At 47.2% G+C, this 18,464-nt stretch overlaps 1 protein-coding gene across 1 annotated transcript in view; it reads left to right on the top strand.

The window, feature by feature from the left end:
• Window positions 1–18,464, top strand: part of dnah2 (dynein, axonemal, heavy chain 2) — a gene marked incomplete at both ends in the record, with an annotated part of 183,797 nt that overhangs the window by 113,697 nt on the left and 51,636 nt on the right. Inside the window, 9 exons of the mRNA XM_080547388.1 lie at window positions 4,931–5,067; window positions 5,675–5,812; window positions 6,060–6,218; window positions 6,715–6,867; window positions 7,632–7,723; window positions 8,306–8,504; window positions 12,142–12,366; window positions 12,678–12,782; window positions 13,623–13,811. Of these exons, the coding sequence (XP_080403514.1) occupies window positions 4,931–5,067; window positions 5,675–5,812; window positions 6,060–6,218; window positions 6,715–6,867; window positions 7,632–7,723; window positions 8,306–8,504; window positions 12,142–12,366; window positions 12,678–12,782; window positions 13,623–13,811 (1,397 nt within the window). The remainder of the gene's footprint in view (window positions 1–4,930; window positions 5,068–5,674; window positions 5,813–6,059; window positions 6,219–6,714; window positions 6,868–7,631; window positions 7,724–8,305; window positions 8,505–12,141; window positions 12,367–12,677; window positions 12,783–13,622; window positions 13,812–18,464) is intronic.

Below are 18,464 nucleotides of genomic sequence, written 5' to 3'. Positions count from 1 at the left end.
TGTCACCCCCCTCCTTCACACCCATCCCTGGCTCCCGGTAGCAGCTCGCATCAGATTCAAGACCCTGTTGCTTACCCTGCAAGCAATGGTCAGCCCTCGCACCCCAGCCTGATCACCACACTCTTCAACCTCAGCTGGCCGCCTGGCACCACCGCCTCTATGTGGATGCAGCAGTGGCGCTACTTGGTGCCGGCTTTTCACTGGCGCCCTGCTGGTGGAACAAGCTTCCCACTGTCAGGACTGCAGAGTCACTACCTATCTTCCGCCGTAGATTGAAGACCCATCTCTTCAGGCTACATCTTAACTGTCCCTCCTGTTCTATCCCCCCCTGTACAGTTTCACTACTGTAAAGAAAGAATCATTTTTCCTTCTTCTAGCATTGTGTCTGCCAACGGCCCCTGGTCTAGGCATAGATTTATTTTTCTTATGATGACTGATGGGTATATTCACTTACTTAGACAAACGTATTTGTTGTAAGTCGCTTTGGATAAAGGCGTCTGCTAAATGCCAAAAATGTAAATGTAAATGTTTTATTCACCATTTTATCAGAGAGTTGGCGTTTAGATTGGATTAAATGTCACACTCTGTACTTTCTGTGTTTGCTCCCTGTTGTCCCTCTGTGAACTAAGGAGTGGGCCAAACTGGCACCCTGTCTCTGCCCCACCCACCACTCCCCTCCACAATCCTCTCTCTCTCTCTCCCTCCTTCCCAGCGAGTCTGCTCTGAGCTGTGTGTCACAGGACGTGACAGTTAGTCATCAGTCACACCCTTTCCCTACACAACCCCCTCTTTGCTTCTGCATTTTATGTCCTCCACTTCTCCACCGAATGTCCCAAAAATGCACAGACGCACGTTCCCCGCCTCGTTCCCCGCCTCCCTCATCTTTCCCCCATGGCTTTGGCCTTTCAAAGACGCTAGGTGCCTGTCTCTCCCCCTCAGTGTCTCTCTTCTCCCCCTCTCACCTCTCTGTGTCTCTCAGTGCCCTTCAGAGTGGCTGTGCTGAGCTGTGCTGAGCTGTGCTGTGCTGAATATGCCACGGCAACACCAGGGGTGTCCCCCCCCCCTCCCCTCCCTCCCCACAGGAGTTCCCCATCAGTCCTAAGTCCCAGTCTCTAGGAGAACTGTATGGCCACTATGACCCAGACTACAGCGAGTGGGGAGCTGGAGTTCTTGCTGCAACCATGTGACAGGCTCGCACAGGTTACTCCCCCAGGCTTCACCCCTCCCCCCTCCCCTCTCCCTTCACCCCTCCCCCTCCCCTCTCCCTTCAGCCCTCCCCCCTCCCCTCTCTCTTCAGCCCTCCCCCCTCCCCTCTCCCTTCACCCCTCCCCCCTCCCCTCTCCCTTCACCCCTCCCCCCTGCCCTCTCCCTTCAGCCCTCCCCTCTCCCTTCACCCCTCCCCCCTCCCCTCTCCCTTCACCCCTCCCCCTCCCCTCTCCCTTCAGCCCTCCCCCCTCCCCTCTCTCTTCAGCCCTCCCCCCTCCCCTCTCCCTTCACCCCTCCCCCCTCCCCTCTCCCTTCACCCCTCCCCCCTGCCCTCTCCCTTCAGCCCTCCCCTCTCCCTTCAGCCCTCCCCCTCCCCTCTCCCTTCACCCCTCCCCTCTCCCTTCACCCCTCCCCCCTGCCCTCTCCCTTCAGCCCTCCCCTCTCCCTTCAGCCCTCCCCCCTCCCCTCTCCCTTCAGCCCTCCCCCCTCCCCTCTCCCTTCAGCCCTCACCCCTCTCCTACACACCCCTATCCCCCCCACCCATCAAAATCTTATCCCTTTCCCCCTCCACCTCTATTCTCCCCAAATCACCCTCCCACTCACCACTTACAGCTGTCTGCAGTGTTCTACCAGAAGATGAGACAGCCATAATTGCTGTGCCACAGCCGCCCAATCAATCAATCAATCAATCAACCAACCAACCAATCAATCTATCACCTGCTGAGCCTTGTGTGTGTTTCCTTGTCCCGCACCTTCAAATCGGGGACAGGCAGGACTGTGGGTCTGTCTGGGTGACAGGACTGTGGGTCTGTCTGGGTGACAGGACTGTGGGTCTGTCTGGGGGACAGGACTGTGGGTCTGTCTGGGTGACAGGACTGTGGGTCTGTCTGGGGGACAGGACTGTGGGTCTGTCTGGGTGACAGGACTGTGGGTCTGTCTGGGTGACAGGACTGTGGGTCTGTCTGGGTGACAGGACTGTGGGTCTGTCTGGGTGACAGGACTGTGGGTCTGTCTGGGGGACAGGACTGTGGGTCTGTCTGGGTGACAGGACTGTGGGTCTGTCTGGGGGACAGGACTGTGGGTCTGTCTGGGTGACAGGACTGTGGGTCTGTCTGGGGGACAGGACTGTGGGTCTGGCTCCGTTCGTTCCTATGTTTGTATGTCACACATATGTGACAGCAGCTGGTGAAAGCGGGAACAAGTCGGCAACCGATGGACCGTTGTGACTTTTATTCTGAAAAATGTAAATACATTTCAACTTTTTTGAAAATCAATGACACTCTCTAGTCAAGCCAAAATATTGCAATGCAATGGATTCGGTGAGTAATTCCCACAACACAAGCCTGTTTTGGCTTGACTGTTTTGACTTGACTACCGAGTGTGTCATTGATTTTCAACAACGTTGAATTTTATTAAAGGTTTTCTGAATAAAAGTCTGAACATTTTGCTTGGTTGGCGACTTGTTCTCGGTTTCACCAGCTGCTGTCACATTATTTCAGACACCACTGGGTCCATTTTTACCACCAAATAGTGCTATAGTTAACAACTGAAATTCCAAAAAATAACACTTGATTGGCCCAAGGGGGATTCAATAGAAACAACTGAAACTCCAACCTTTGAATGAGCTATTTCACGACAAAGAAACAAATAATGAATTGTTTTTATTCTCTCTCTCTTTGATCTGCAAAACATACATTACAATAATTGGCACCACTTCACACAAGGAGCGCTACAAGGGAGCGACATCGTCATTTGTGGGAGACGACGTGTTTACTGTCGACTAGTTCTGGGCTGCTCTCCTTGATGTCTTCTTTTCCAGGCCATCTCTACTGATGGGCTTCTACTGGTGCCTGGGCCCAGGCTTGTCTTTAGATATCCTCATGTGGAGAGTTCTGCTTTTAAAATCAATCAGTATTTGCAGCAGCAGTTCTCCCCCATCTGCTCCGCTCTGTGTGTTTGTGTTCCCTCCCTCCCTCTTCCCTCCCGTTTTGAACTGGAGAAACACCCCAGAGGACATGTGACAGTCGCTTTGGTGTGTGACAGGTTGGATGGTATGTGGTTAAACCAGACAGAGACAGCTAGTGGGGGCTTCTGAGTGTTTTTGTGTGTGTGTGTGTGTGTGTGTGTGTGTGTGTGTGTGTGTGTGTCTCACGCAGTGTTCAAAAGCGTAACTCTTGACGAGTGTATTGTCACCTTCACTCTAAAAGCTAGGCTGCAGGTTTTACCAACGAAGCTAAACCTTTCCATCTGGCTTCCTGACAGTCATAGCCCACACTGCATACATCACAGTCACCAGCAGATAACTGAAACCATGCCCCACATCTTAAATGGTTGTCATGCGTATAAAGGGCTCTACATATGTAGGCATGATCGAATTGTGGATCTGATTTCAGAGGGTGTCTTTTCCATATTCAGGCCTGCCGCAACGCTGTACAAGCACTCCACTGTACAAGCACTCCACTGTAAAGCCCCACATGTTCAGTTTGTGTAGCGACGAAGAGTCAGTAGGAGTGTTCTCCAATATTTCAGCAAACACCCCTGATGTTGTAATTGTCAACGAAAACCACAGAGAGGTGCTTATTTTAGAAGTTGGCTGCACCTTTGACCATAGCCTAGAGGAAGCCTTTTTAACCAAAATCTTAAAATACCAACAGCTGGAGCAGGCCATATCACAACTGGGCTACAGATGTCAACTTTTAGTTTTTATATTTGGCAGCCTGGGCCATGTTCATAAGTCCGTTGTTAGAGGCCTTCATATGGCTGGTCTTCCTAAGAGAAGGGCCAAACAGTTAGCAAAATACTGCTCAATATCCGCTATTATTGGTAGCCGCTCAATATGGAGAAGGCGGTGCTTCCTGTACCCATGAGCGGGATACTGTCTGTCTTATTGTATTGATACTGTATCTGTCAACCCACTGGTATCATCTGGTGCGAATAACATCCTGTGTGTGGCAGAACTGGTTGTTGGCTCAGCATTACTGTAACAGATTGTTTCTATGATATCAAAATGCACTGTTAGTATTTATGTCCTTTAGAATTGTACATTGTATGTGGACATAAATAAAGCATCTAAAATGTGTGTATGTGCGTGTGCATTTGTGTGTGTGTGTGTATGTGTTTGTGGGTGTGTGTGTGTGTATGTGTTTGTGGGTGTGTGTGTGTGTGTGTATGTGTGTGTGTGTATGTGCGTGTGCATTTGTGTGTGTGTGTGTGTATGTGTTTGTGGGTGCGTTTGTGCTTGTGTCTGTCCGCCCCCCCCCTATATTTGACAGAGTAGCGCCCCTCTCTCTTAGTGTTTGCTGGAACAGATGGGTTATTGGTTGTGTTATCGCTGTGTGTCAAGTGGGGATTTAGCTAATCAGCTACATATGGTTAGATAAAGTGAGAACAATGTCGAAAACCAGTCAATGGTATTTATGATGATCAACTTATCTATACCATGTGTTATTGTGCATTTGTATGAGGTGTTTGTGTGGTGTTTTACTTTATAAGTGTGTGTGAGTGTGTGTGTTTGTGTGTGTGTGTGTGTGTGCTTGTGTGTGCGTGTGTGTGTGTGTGTGTGTGTGTGTGTGTGTGTGTGTGCGTGTGTGTGTGTGTGTGTGTGTGTGAGATAGAAAGAGAGAGAGAGAGACACACAGTGCGTGCTCTCTGCTGTACGTGTGTCTCTCTCTGGTTGTTAACAGCGCTCCCTCTCTCCCTGCCCTGCCCGTGGCCCCGGGCCCAGATGAGAAGCCTGATGAGAAGTGGATTGTGTTTGACGGCCCTGTGGACACGCTGTGGATCGAGAGTATGAACTCTGTCATGGACGACAACAAGGTGCTGACTCTCATCAACGGAGAGAGAATCTCCTTGCCAGAGCAGGTAAGACGTTCTGAAATTGAGGTCACTCTTTACATCTCATTATCGTGCCCCTATACTAGTCCTATAATAATAATAATAATAATAATAATAATAATAATAATAATAATAATAATAATAATAATAATAATACATTAGACTTATATAGCACTTTTCTAGACACTCAAAGATCGAGTAGTAAAATAAAAAGAAACCAAAAAATAAATAAGAGAAAGTATAGGGGTCTAATGTGTATTTGTAGGACAATCTACTCTGTATACTGCAATTACATCTAGATTTTGGGCGGAGAAGCGCGAACAAGTAACGCCAGCGTCCTCTCTCGACCGGCATTTTTTGAAAAGTTACTATAGTCCTGTATACTAATTCTGTAATTACACTAGTAACCATGTTGTATTAACGTGTGTGTGTGTGTGTGTGTCTGTGTCTGTGTGTGTGTGCGTGTGTGCGTGTGTGCGTTCGTGTGTGTGTGTGTGTGTGTGTGTGGGTGTGTGTGTGTGTGCGTGTGTGTGTGCGTGTGTGTGTGCGTGTGTGCGTGCGTGTGTGTGTGTGCGTGTGTGTGTGTGTGTGTGCGTGTGTGTGTGTGTGTGTGCGTGCGTGTGTGTGCGTGCAGGTGTCTCTGTTGTTTGAGGTGGAGGACTTAGCGGTGGCCTCCCCAGCCACAGTGTCTCGTTGTGGGATGGTGTACAACGACTACTCCGCCCTGGGCTGGGAGCCCTTCGTCCAGTCCTGGATGGACAGACGACAGAAGGTGCGCTGAGACCCGAGCAGCCGGCCGCACCCCAGGTTCACCTGCACCCCGTGAAGGTGCTCTCCTCGTTAACCCTTCACCCACTGATCTCTGTCTGCTCTTTCTTTCTCTCTGTCTGTCTGTTCTCCCCATTCTCTCTCTCCCTCTCCTTCTCTCTGTGCTGTCTCTATCTTAACCCCCGCCTCCCAACCTCCTCCTCTCTCCCTTCCTCCCTCTCTCTCTCTCTCTTCCCCCTCCCTCTCTCTAGGTGGAGGTGGACCATCTGAAGTGTCTGTTTGAGAAGTACACAGAGAAGACCATCGCGTTCAGGCAGAGCAGCTGTAAGGAGCTGGTGACCATCACCGAGCTCAACGGAGTCACCTCCCTCTGCCGGCTCTACGACACGCTGGCCACGCCCGCCAACGGGGTCAGTACTCAGTACCTCGTACGGGAACGCACAGGCCCAATCTGGCAACCCAAACTAAGCCTTTTTCATACAAGCTCACCCGGCTGCCTCTGTCTCTCGTTGCCTTTCAGTTGTCGAGGTAGAACTTCTTGTTCTTGTGGAGCTAAATTGCGAGCAGGGGTGAACACATCAGTGTTTTGTTATTATTTGGTTTTGTTCCCCTGTGCTTCAGTCTGTCTTTGATTCTGCCGCTGCTTCACAGAAGCTGCTGCTCTCCTTGATGATACAACAAAAGATGTGCTGAAACTCTCTCAACCTCCCTTTCTCACACTCTCCCTCCCTGTCCCTCGCTCTCGCTCTCTCTTCCTCTCTCTCTCTCTCTCTCTCTCTCTCTTGCTCTCTCTCTTTCCCACTCTCTTTCTCTCTCTCTTTCCCTCTATCTATCTTCCCCCCTCTCTCTTTCTCTCTGTCTGTCTGTCTGTCTCTCTCTCTCTCTCTCTCTTTTCTCTCTCTCCAGGTGAACCCATCTGACTCTGACCACTACGGTCGTATGGTTGAGTTGTGGTTCATCTTCAGCCTCATCTGGTCGGTGTGTGCCTCAGTGGACGAGGACGGACGCAAGAAGATGGACAACTTCCTGCGGGAGATGGAGGGTACCTTCCCCAACAAGGTGACACACACACGCACACACACTCGAAAACTTGCAACCACTTGCAACAGAATCCCCAAACTGTGGTTTGCAACATTCTAAAACCGGGCAGTTCAGATCAAAGCAACGCAACACGCACAGACACAGATGGCCGTTTCCATAACAACGACGCGAGTTGTGTTTACCTGGCAAGGAAAAGAGAGAAATGGATGACATTGACAGTGACTTGCTGGCGGTGTTTGCAGTAACAACACTTATCAATAAACGGCGAAGACGCTGAGCTAGGAAACCCAGGATCCGGAGCCGTCTTTGCCTACTGCAGAGGCAGAGACAGGGCGCCTAAGGCAATTTAAATTGGAAACTGGGGATATACCGGCTTTTACCAATTTCCTCATTCTATTCTATTTTTATTTCGTACTGGGCTCAAGGCGCATTGAGTTGCGCATTGAGTTGCATCTTGTAAGAAATGCGCTATACAATGCGCTATACAATGCGCTATACAAATACAATTTGATTTGATTTGATTTGGGCTGTGATGTTTCCTGATTGGCTGAAGAGAAATACCTCCATTCTTACGTTCTAAAACTGCACTCTGCGATTTGACACGGTAGGTCTTTTGAGACGCCAGGCTACGGCTCCAGCCGGCCTGCGACGGGGTCATTCAGACCGCTGTAATCCGTTCTAAAAAACGCTTTTCGTCTCGTTTGAGAATCTTTGATCTGAACTGGCCTTGTTTGGACGCACACTCCTGAACTCACTGAACCTCTTTGTGCTGGCCGTTCTAGGACACCGTCTATGAGTACTATGTGGACACGAAGAACAAAACCTGGGCTTCCTTTGAGGACAAGCTGCCCAAGGGCTGGCGCTATGCCGCCAAGTGAGTGTCCGTCTGGCCCTGTGTACCTGAGCTCTGTGGCCTGAGATGGTGCCAGCCGCCTGCAGCCTGATTAACTGGCCTGGGCTGAGTCACTGCACAACACACCGCCATGCCCCACAACCTCTATACACTACATCACTGCCTTGGACTGTGTGTGTGTGTGTGTGTGTGTGTGTGTGTGTATGTGTGTGTGTGTGTGTGTGTGTGTGTGTGTGTGTGTGTGCGTGTGTGTGTGCGGGTGTGTGTGCGTGTGTGTGTGTGTGTGTGTGTGTGCGTGTGTGTGTTTAAACATCATAAAGCGGTGCCTTCAATTCATAATGCCATTGTTCTCCTCCGCTCTCTTTTTAATATATCTTGTCGTTGATATATTGCTTTCTTTTTTATCGTCTTCCCCATTCTTTCTCTCCCTGGCTCCCTCTCACCCTTCCCACCCCTCCAATCCCTCTCACCCTTCCCACCTCTCCAATCCCTCCCACCCCTCCAATCCCTCCCACCCCTCCAATCCCTCCAATCCCTCCAATCCCTCCAATCCCTCTCACCCCCTTTCCTCCCTCCCTCCCTCCCTCCCTCTCTTTACTCCAGCGCTCCGTTCTATAAGATCATGGTGCCCACCGTGGACACAGTGAGGTATAACTTCCTGGTGCGTGCGCTGGTGACGGGTCAGTACCCGGTGCTGCTGACGGGCCCGGTGGGTACCGGGAAGACGTCGGTTGCCCAGAGTGTTCTGCAGGGCCTGGACGCCTCCAAGTGGGCAGTGCTCACCGTCAACATGTCTTCACAGGTACAGCAGCCCTCCGCCTCCCCAACCACCTCCTTCATGTAGCCTTTTATTTATACAGGTGGCCTCAATTGAAAGTCAAATTGAAAGTCAAATAATGTAGTTATTTGCTTTCTCTCTGTTGTGGTTTGTCACAAACATTGTAGGCGGTGTAGGTTAATCAACGAGACGGAGAGTAAGTCAAATAAAAGGTTCTCTTTAATGAGATAAACGGTGCGCAGGTTCAAACTTAACAACTTCAAATGGGAAAAAACATAAAGTGGAGCAGTAGGGCTCAGCAACGTCTGCAACTACTAACTACAAAAACTGAAATCATAACAATGCACACGGAAAATAAAGTTGAGCAAATAGGCTCCAACGTAAGATATAAATAAACGGAAACAAATCAAAGCTCAATAAACGTCAATAGGCTTCCAAAGGTTCTAACGTGTAACACAAATGATCGACTGACAAGGGAACAGGGAAAAGGGACACACCTAAATAGCCACATACAAACATACAACAGGTGACAGGCATTAGCAATTAGTCCAATAATAATGAATATCCAAGTCACCAGTAGGCGGTGTCCCCTAGTGACAGTCTAGTCTAGTACCACTATGGGCATTTAAAAAAAAATATATATATGAATGAATGAATGGACTTTATTGTCATTGCTACAGTACAGGTACCAAACAACGAAATTTAGGAGGGGTGGCTCCCCTGGTGTTAGGAAAGGAAAAAAAAAAAAAAAAAAAAAAAGGGAAGGAGCTGGTTTACATAAATAAAGGCTATGTACACAATCCACTGTACTATACTGTACAGATAGACGATTAGGGTTGTCATATTGCACAATAGTATTGTTTAACGTTATTTAAAGTGTCACAGTTTGCAGGCTTGAAATGTACATGTTTGTGCCTCAGCACTACACCTGATTTTTTCAGTCCAGCAGCTGCCATACAATCCGTCCAGACTGTCCAGGGCCCAGAACTTAGGTCTTTGCTGTGTTCAGGGCCTGGACGGCCCTGTGGTAGAAGCTGTTCTTCAGTCTGTTTGTCTTAGCGGCCAGGGTCCTGAATCGCCTTTTCGAGGGCAGCCTGGTAAAGTGTACGTGCCCAGGGTGGGTCGGGTCCCTGGGGATCTTGGAGGCCTTCCTGAGACAGCGTGTGTTGTACAGCTCTTCCAGAGAGGGGAGGGGGGCGCCGGTGATCTTCTGTGCTGTTCTCACGACTCTCTGTAGCGCATTTCTCTCCGCTGTTGTGCAGTATATATATATATATATCGGCGATCATGTTTAACACACTTACCGTAAATGTGTGCCTCAGTTAAAGCTGTGGGTTTGATTCCCTCTGGGACCATATACAGTGATGCTTGAAAGTATGTGAACCCCTTGTGCAATTATTTTAAAAAAAATTTTTTACCATGAAATCTTTATTTAATCAGAACCAGTCTTTTTTATCTGACATAACAGGTTTATATTTACCAATTCCATATGTTGGTTTAAGGGAATCATGTGTGTAGTAGAAAAACTAAATTATAAAGACATTAGTGCAGGTGCAAAAATAAGTGAACCCCAAGTTGCATTGGTTAAATCAAGTAGGTAAGTAGAATCAGGTAGGTAAATAATTGGATACCAAATGAGCCAAATGAAGGAGAGATATTTAGGAAAGAGTTTGGGTGGGACTGATAAATAGAGATAGGAAACCTGGTCCGTGTTGTGTTATCCATACAGGTGAATGTAAAACACACCATGGAGATCTCAGAGGACATCAGGAAGAGGTTAGTGAGAGCACATCAGTCTGCAGAAGGCTATAGAAGATTTGAACTCCATTAGTCCACTGTGAGGCAAATCATTTACAAATGGAGAGCATTTAACATGACAGCAACCTGGCCTGGAAGTGGACACCCTTCCAAAATATCCACAAGAAAAATAACAAATCAGGTAAAAACCAACCCAAACATAATATTTAGAGATTTGCAGACCTCCCTTGCTGCATTGCTTCAACAATAAGAAGAACCCTGAATCAAAATGGCATTCGTGGGTTGCTAGGAAGAAGAATAACCAAACTGCCCTTCTAAAGGAGACCATCTGGACATGCCTGAAGGTTTCTGGAAGTCCATTCCCTGGACAGATGAGTCCAAAATTGACCTTTTTGGTCACAATCAAATCCACTATGGCGAAAACCCAGCACTGCCTACCACCAAAATAAACTTCTCCCAACAGTCAAGCATGGTGGTGGGAATGTCATGATCTGGGGCTGCTTTTCCTCACATCATTAAGGGAACCATGAATTTTGAGGTATACCAGGAGATTTGTATACAGAACTTCAAGCCATCAGCCAAGGAGCTAAAGCTGGGCTGAAAATGGGACAACGACCCAAAGCATTCAAACACATCTACTAAAGAATGGCTCAGGATAAAGAAGATTTGTGTTTCAGATTGGCCAAGTCAAATTCTGACCTAAATCCAATTGAGATGCTGTGGCAGGACCTGAAGCAGGCAGTTCAATGCCAGACACCCCTCAAACCTCACATTGTCTCATTTCTGTAAGGAGGAGTGGGCAAAAATATCTCAAAACAGATGTCAGAGACTGATTAGTGGCTATACGAGACTTTTACTCCAAGTTATCGCTGCTAATGGAGGTGCCACAAGCTATTGACTGAAGTGGTTCACTTATTTTTGTACCTGCACTAATTTCTTTATAATTTAGTTTTCCTACTGCACGCATGATTCCCTCTAAACCAACATATGGACTTTTGTGGCCCCTTTTCCCTCCCTCCATATAAACCTGTTATGTCAGATAAAAAAGACAGGTTCTGATTAAATAAAGATGTCAAGGTAAAAAAATAAAATAATCTATAATTGCACAAGGGGTTCACATACTCTCAAGCAGCACTGTATACTGAAAAAATGTATGCACTCACTGCAATGTAAGTGGCTTTGGATAAAAGCGCCAGCTAAATGGCATATAAGAAACAGATCTGGTGGCAGGGCTAGGGGTCCATGCGTGTGAGGCTTAGGTCAGATCAGGCAATTATACGCACGCGTTTCCCACCTCCAAAAATACCTCGCTGCAGCAGCCAGCCAGCCAGTGTCATGGTCCGCAGCGGGAGTGAGCCTGTGATAAGGTAAGTGAGTGTGTGTGCTACTGACTGTGCCAGTCCGCTGGCGGTGGGTAGAATAGCCTCCATCTCAGGTTCTACAATTACAGAGAGCCTCGCTCCAAGGCTCCGCAATTAGCTGAGTCACCCCGGCCCACCACCCCTGATGAACGGCAATTACAGGAGCAGGGATGATGAAAGTAGTTATCACCGGCGCCATCATCATCATCCATCAGACCCACCATCAACTCCATCCATCATCATTAGTACCAAACTTACCCAACAACTCGCTCTTTCTCTCTCTCTCTCTCTCTCTCTCTCTCTCTCTCTCTCTCTCTCTCCATCTATCTTTCTCTCCATCTATCATTCACTCTCTCAACCCTTTCTGACTCACTTACCCACCTTCAGTCCCTCTTCCTCTAATGCATGTACCTCTTTCTTTCTTTCTTTCTCTTTTTCCCTTTTTTTCATATTCCTCTTTTTCAAATACCTCTCTATGAATTATTTTGTGGCCCCTTTTCCCTCCCTCCCTCCCTCCCCCTCTCTCACCCTCCTTCCCCCAGACCACCTCCAACAACGTGCAGGCCATCATAGAGAGTCGCGTGGAGAAGCGGACCAAGGGTGTGTACGTGCCCGTGGGGGGGAAGCGGATGCTGGCCTTCCTGGACGACCTCAACATGCCGGCCCTGGACGACTTCGGCTCCCAGCCCCCCCTGGAGCTGCTGCGCCTCTGGATCGACTACGGCTTCTGGTACGACCGGCAGAAGCAGACCCTCAAGCATGTCAAGGTGAGACGAGGTTGGGTTAGGTGTGTGTGTGTGTGTGGCAGGAGGGGTGAGGGGGGGGGGGGGGGTCGTGTGGGGGGGTGGGGTGATGTGAGACTCCTTAAATATCATTAGTATCATCAAGACATCTGTTGGATTCCTCCGTAAGTTCCTCGCTTTCTCTCCCCCTCCTTAGCTCATTGCTCAAGGCATTTCTATTTCAGTGTATTGGGTCAGTCGATGGGTGCATGTGTGTGTGTGTGCCTGTGTGCGTGTGTGCGTGCGTACGTGCTTTGTTGTCCCTGCTGTGATGTCTGTGTGCTGCTGGGTTGTAGGACATGTTCCTGCTGGCCTCCATGGGGCCCCCTGGTGGGGGGAGGACTCACATCTCCGGCCGCCTGCAGAGTCGTTTCAACCTCATCAACATGACCTTTCCTACTGTGAGTGCTGCCTCTACCTCCATCACAACCAGCTCTGCTCTGCCCCCCCCCCCCCCCAGCTCTCTGCTCAGTGCTCTAAATGATATTTTGGGCGATATCTTTATCCTTTCATACATCCTAGTTCACTCTTTCTCCTCTTCCCTTCCCTCTATACCCCTCCTCTCCTTCTCCTCTCTTTCTCCCCCTCCTTCTCCTCCTCTCCTCATCCTGTGTGTGTGTGTGTGTGTGTGGTGTGTGTGGGGGGAGTGGGGGTCATTCTCCCTGCATTGCGGTGGGTTCTTGGTAATGAGTCTCACATTTTCTCCTCCTTTATTACCATCCTGTCTTTATTACCATCCTGTCCGTCTCGCTCTCGTCTCGCCGGAATTACCCCGATTATGATGATGTGAATGATGATAATGATAACAACCTCCATATTAGACTCACCCTCATTTAGAGTCCGAAAAAGCATGATTGACTGAAAGGCGCCTTCCTTTCCTTTTCATACCTCTGTCTGCTTCTGCCTTTTTTTCTCTCCTTTTCAGCTGTCTCTTTTTGTCTCTCTCCCTCTCCTCATATCTCTTTTCAATTATCAGGCCCTATTTTCACTAATTCCCTCATTTCTGTCATCTCCTGTGACTTGGGGGGGGGGGGGAGTGTTGTGGACAACTACCCTGTGATATGCTGTATTTATTTATCATATAAATAGACAGAAAGTCTATGAAAGAGTGGGGAAAAAAGCATCATGAAAGGCAGATTCCACTCTAGACATGTTGTGTTCCCTTCCCTTCCTCTCTTTTCCTCTCTCATCTCTTGCTGTATCACTCGCCTCCCCTCTCTTCCCTCTCCTCCCTCTCCCAGGAGTCCCAGATCAAGCGTATATACGGCACCATGATCAACCAGAAGCTGCAGGAGTTCGAGGAGGAGGTGAAGCCCATCGGGAGTGTCCTGACCCAGGCCACCCTGGAACTCTACTACGCCATCGTGGCCCGCTTCCTCCCCACCCCCGCCAAGATACACTACCTCTTCAACCTCCGAGACATCTCCAGGGTAGGACACACACACACATACACACATAGATCCAAGATGGCGCTGCGTATGGCGTCCTTGCTTTGGACTCCAGCTACCTTAGATAGGACAGAGACACACTACTGCACATGAGAGACTTTATGAACACTTACCGCAAACCGGGGACCCCCCTGCTCGCCAGACTGCCAGACAAACAACCACCACAAACCACCACGGAGACGCCGGCGGCGGCCAAGAGGGCTCAGAGCCGGAGTGCTGGTGATGTTGAGACGGCATGAAAACAACGCTCCACTCCCCGGCATTCTAGCTAGCCAACTTTCAATCACTGGACAACCTAAGAGCTAGGATTTTCTTCCAGCAAGAAACAAAGGACTGCAATGTCATATGCCATAATGGAGACCTGGCTGCACACCATTTCAGACTTCAAAGGGGGACCTAGCTGCGCAGCTAGCATAGCTGGCTCTCTCCCAGACGAGCTGAATAGCTTCCACGGCCGCTTTGAGAACACCAACACCAACCCACCTGCGAGGACACGCACCACAGACAGCACAGCCAACGCTCTGGTCATCAGAAGCAGACGTGCAAAAGTTGTTCGGGCGCATCAACATCCGCAAAGCGCCCGGGTCAGACGGCATTCCAGGAACCTTCCTGAATCCTGATTGATTATTCAATTATTTTACGATTAAAAACCGACATTTCGCCAACATGTACTTGTTTGTATCCAACGTTAGGGGGCCACTAGAGGCTCGGGGAGTGCATGGCTTTCGGGCCCCTCCCCTACGCCACTGTCCCCAACAGTGGCGTGCAGTCAGGTGAGGCAGGGTAGGCAGTGCCTCACCCAGGCATTTAAGAAAGAAAAAGAATATCAGTCTTTTTAAAATAGTTATTTATAATTTTTTTATCTAAAAAAAAAAATATATTTTTTATTTATTTTACTAATTATTCTTAACTTTAATGTGTTAAAATGTTGTTAAAATAAAAATAAATGATGTAAAATGTGTTGTTTTAAAAATATAATGCATCCCCTGGCACCAGGAGAGTTTGCTCCCAAAGCTAGCTGATTGCTGATTGCTGGCGAGAGGCACCTGTGTGTGCGAGAGGCAGACTGTGCTTGTGCTTCTGTGCTATGCGAAGTGATAGACCAACGGTTTCGTAGGTTTGCGCATGCGTAGTCTGTTCTCACATTGTCTTCATTGATGGACGTTGAGGCACCGTGCCACGCTGCTTCTGACAGCATGATTGACAGTTTGCGTTTGGCTTGTTTGGCTTGCAAACAGCGGCATTCCTCTGCTGTTTGCGCCACGGTTCTAGTCTACATTTCCCCAGCTAACTTGCGATCTCGGCATCATGGATATCCAACAGTTAAAAAGATTTTCAACCTTCAGTTTTGAGCAAAAAACGAAATGTGATTGAAAATGGGAGGGCAACACCTGACCTATCTCAATTAACCCAAAGGAAGGGACAGAGGATTGTACGAACATTTCAAACGGAATGGTACAAAAAAAGGACTGGCTGTGTGGATCCTGTGTCCTGTGTTGTTGATGCAGGTGAATTTATATTGTCATTGAGCTGTTTTGCGTGCTGCTGTAAATCCTGTTGAGATGCAGGTGAATGTAGGCAATGCCATACAGGCTGTTGCGCTACGCTATGTGTAGTTATGAGGGGAGCATGCCTATGTTCCCCGGGTCCTATGTTCCCCGGGTCCTATGTTCCCCTGTTCCGCACTTCCGAAAAAGGGTTCTATGTTCCCCGCTTCCGAAAAAGGGTTCTATGTTCCCCGCTTCCGAAAAAGGGTCCTATGTTCCCCGCCTGCCGTTGTGTCAAGCGACCTCATGTGTCGTTATGTGGTACTGCATGAGAGTTTGATTTTTTTTTTTTTTTTGGGGGGGTCTTAAGATGACTTGGAAATAATGAAGAACACAATGAATGTCATAGTATTGTCTCAGCATTTTATATAACTCCCTAGATAGATCATTTTCGAGATGGAATTGAAAATCTTATATTCCTAAAAGAACACCAGTGATATATATATATACACATTATTAAATATTTTTTCTATATTTTTGTCAAACGAAATCAAATAAATACAGTAGAGATATCAATCCAAAATATAGGCTTTTATTGCAACCAACAACAACAACAAAAAAACTATGTTTGTGCAAACATGGTGTTTGTTTCCAAGACCAAGCATCAAAATGCCAACCTATGGGACAATACTGTACATCCCATTGGCAGGACGTCACGTAACAGCGCAGTGTGTCTCTAGGTTACAGTGTCACATATCCCATAATATAATCCCTAAGTAACTAGCCAGTTTTCGTAGCACAGTGAGTGACGTCTTCGAAATCGAAAACACAGGCTATAGTGAGACGCGCGTCAAAAAAGGCTCACAGGCGGAAACTACATCCCGAACGATAGTTCCTCCCTAGGAAATATTAGTTCCCACTTCACACGAGATAGATAGATTAGATAGTTTGACTGTGTGATAGATAGATAATTTGATATTTTGAAAGTGTGATCGATCGATAGATAGTTTGATTGTGTGATAGATAACTTGATATTTTGAAAGTGTGATAGATAAATCGATATATCAATAAAGAAAAGAGTGTAAAAAGAAACAACTTGCATTGCTGTCATGCTAGCGTAGTGGTTAAGGCTGCGGACTGGAGTTCCAAAGGTTGCGAGTTCGAGACTTGACTAAGTCATTCATTTTTTTTTTTTTTTACATTTAACCGAAGATTTCATGCAAAGGTTTCAAACACCATTGTAATCGTGTCAGTTCTTGTAAATTAGCCTGCACCATAATTTTATAGCCTACAATACTTTTTTAGATGAGATTTTAGATTAGATTCAGACAACGAAATGCAGTAAAAAGTGCGCCTGAAGAGGGATTCGAACCACTGATATAAAATGACGATTAAATCCTATGGCAGCAGTCAATACCACTAGGCCATTGTGGCGATATGACGGTTTGTAGCCTGCTGCGGATATCACCACAGTAGTAATATTCATTTATTAAAATATGAACATATAACAATAACTGGGGCTAGTATGACCTACGCATTTAATCGGTCAGCAATTTCTTGCCAAACCATTTCCCTCGCCTTGTTAATTGCGGCAGTATTGCACTATTTTACATCTTATTTTTCCGTCTTCATAAAAATCAATAATTCGGAATGCTGCGCAAATGTAGTACCCCTGCAGAGTGGAGTATCTTCATTTCGACAGATCGACACTTCAGGGCTTTTTATGTCTGCGTGCACGCGCCCATATCGAAGATTTGTAAGCCTGTCTTCTGTGAACACTGATGACACAAGGCTGATCCTCGTTCGAGGAATCACCTGAGGCTTGATTTCCAATCTCGAGTTCCCTGAGCGCCGCTATACTGATCCACCTTTAGTGGAATGACCCGCTGATTAGTCACTTTTACAACGAGGTATGACTTGTAAGGATCATGCATTTGTGGAATGAGCAACACAGCTAAACGTGTGGGTAGCGGCCCAACATTTGCAATTGTATGCATGGATTAAAGAAATATTTTTTCTATATTTTGGTCAAACGGAATCAAATAAATACAGTAGAGATATCAATCCAAAATATAGGCTTTTATTGCAACCAACAACAACAAAAAAAAAACAATGTTTGTGCAAACATGGTGTTTGTTTCCAAGACCAAGCATCAAAATGCCAACCTGAGACAATACTGTACATCCCATTGGCAGGACGTCACGTAACAGCGCAGTGTGTCTCTAGGTTACAGTGTCACATATCCCATAATATAATCCCTAAGTAACTAGCCAGTATCCGTAGCACATAGAGTGTGACACATCCTCTTGCACACATCAAATCCTCGGGGGATCCTGGCATACAGAGATGTAGTCTCTTTCACTCTAGTGTTTTAGTAGTCAGGCACTAATAAGGAGAGGCCTACTGTTTCACTGCTGAAACCTGGTAATCCTGACACATGAGCTCTAGTGCAATTATCAGTCCTAACTCTGGTATCACATATATTGTAATAATAACTATATGGCTTACTAAGTAAACAGGTCCATATAAACTGGAAAGGTACAGACATCTTTCAATAACAAAACTATGGTACAGCAATAACTTGGCAAAAACAAATGAAAGAGCTAAATAACATGTAAACAATGGCATACATGATGGCGTAAACAATGGCGTACAGCTTATTCTAACTAATAATAACAATAATAATAATAATAATAACAATAACACAATTAGGCCAATAACAATAATAATAACAACAACATAGGCCAAAGTGCTATCAAAATAAATGTGGAAATCTAGCCCATACGGACGCTACGGCTGACAGCCCTCCAGTACGAAGCCAGATCTCTGTGGCCCTGCATGTACTGTCCTTTCAGCCTCAGTAGACGGGCCTCCAACTCCCTCCACTTCCGTCTCCTTGTTGGGGGAGCGTGGCCTCTGTCTGCCATCCCCAGTTTACCCTCTGCAAGCGTTTGCTGATCCTTCAGGTGCCGAAGGAATTTCCAAAGTGAAGGATGGCGCACTTGGACAGCATCGTTCAGAGTACGATGATAAGCTAGAACAAAAATACAGAATTATAACTTATTAGCCTATTAATGGCCTATTAATGTGCAAACTGGTTCTACATCTGCAGGCTGATCTACTAACGGTGTGCAGTGAGGATTGTTGA

The sequence above is a fragment of the Nansenia antarctica genome (genome assembly GCF_963989245.1).
Source record: "Nansenia antarctica genome assembly, chromosome: 17".
Lineage (NCBI taxonomy): Eukaryota > Metazoa > Chordata > Actinopteri > Argentiniformes > Microstomatidae > Nansenia > Nansenia antarctica.
Note: the sequence above shows the minus strand (reverse complement) of the source record. Positions and strands in the feature narration are given on the sequence as shown.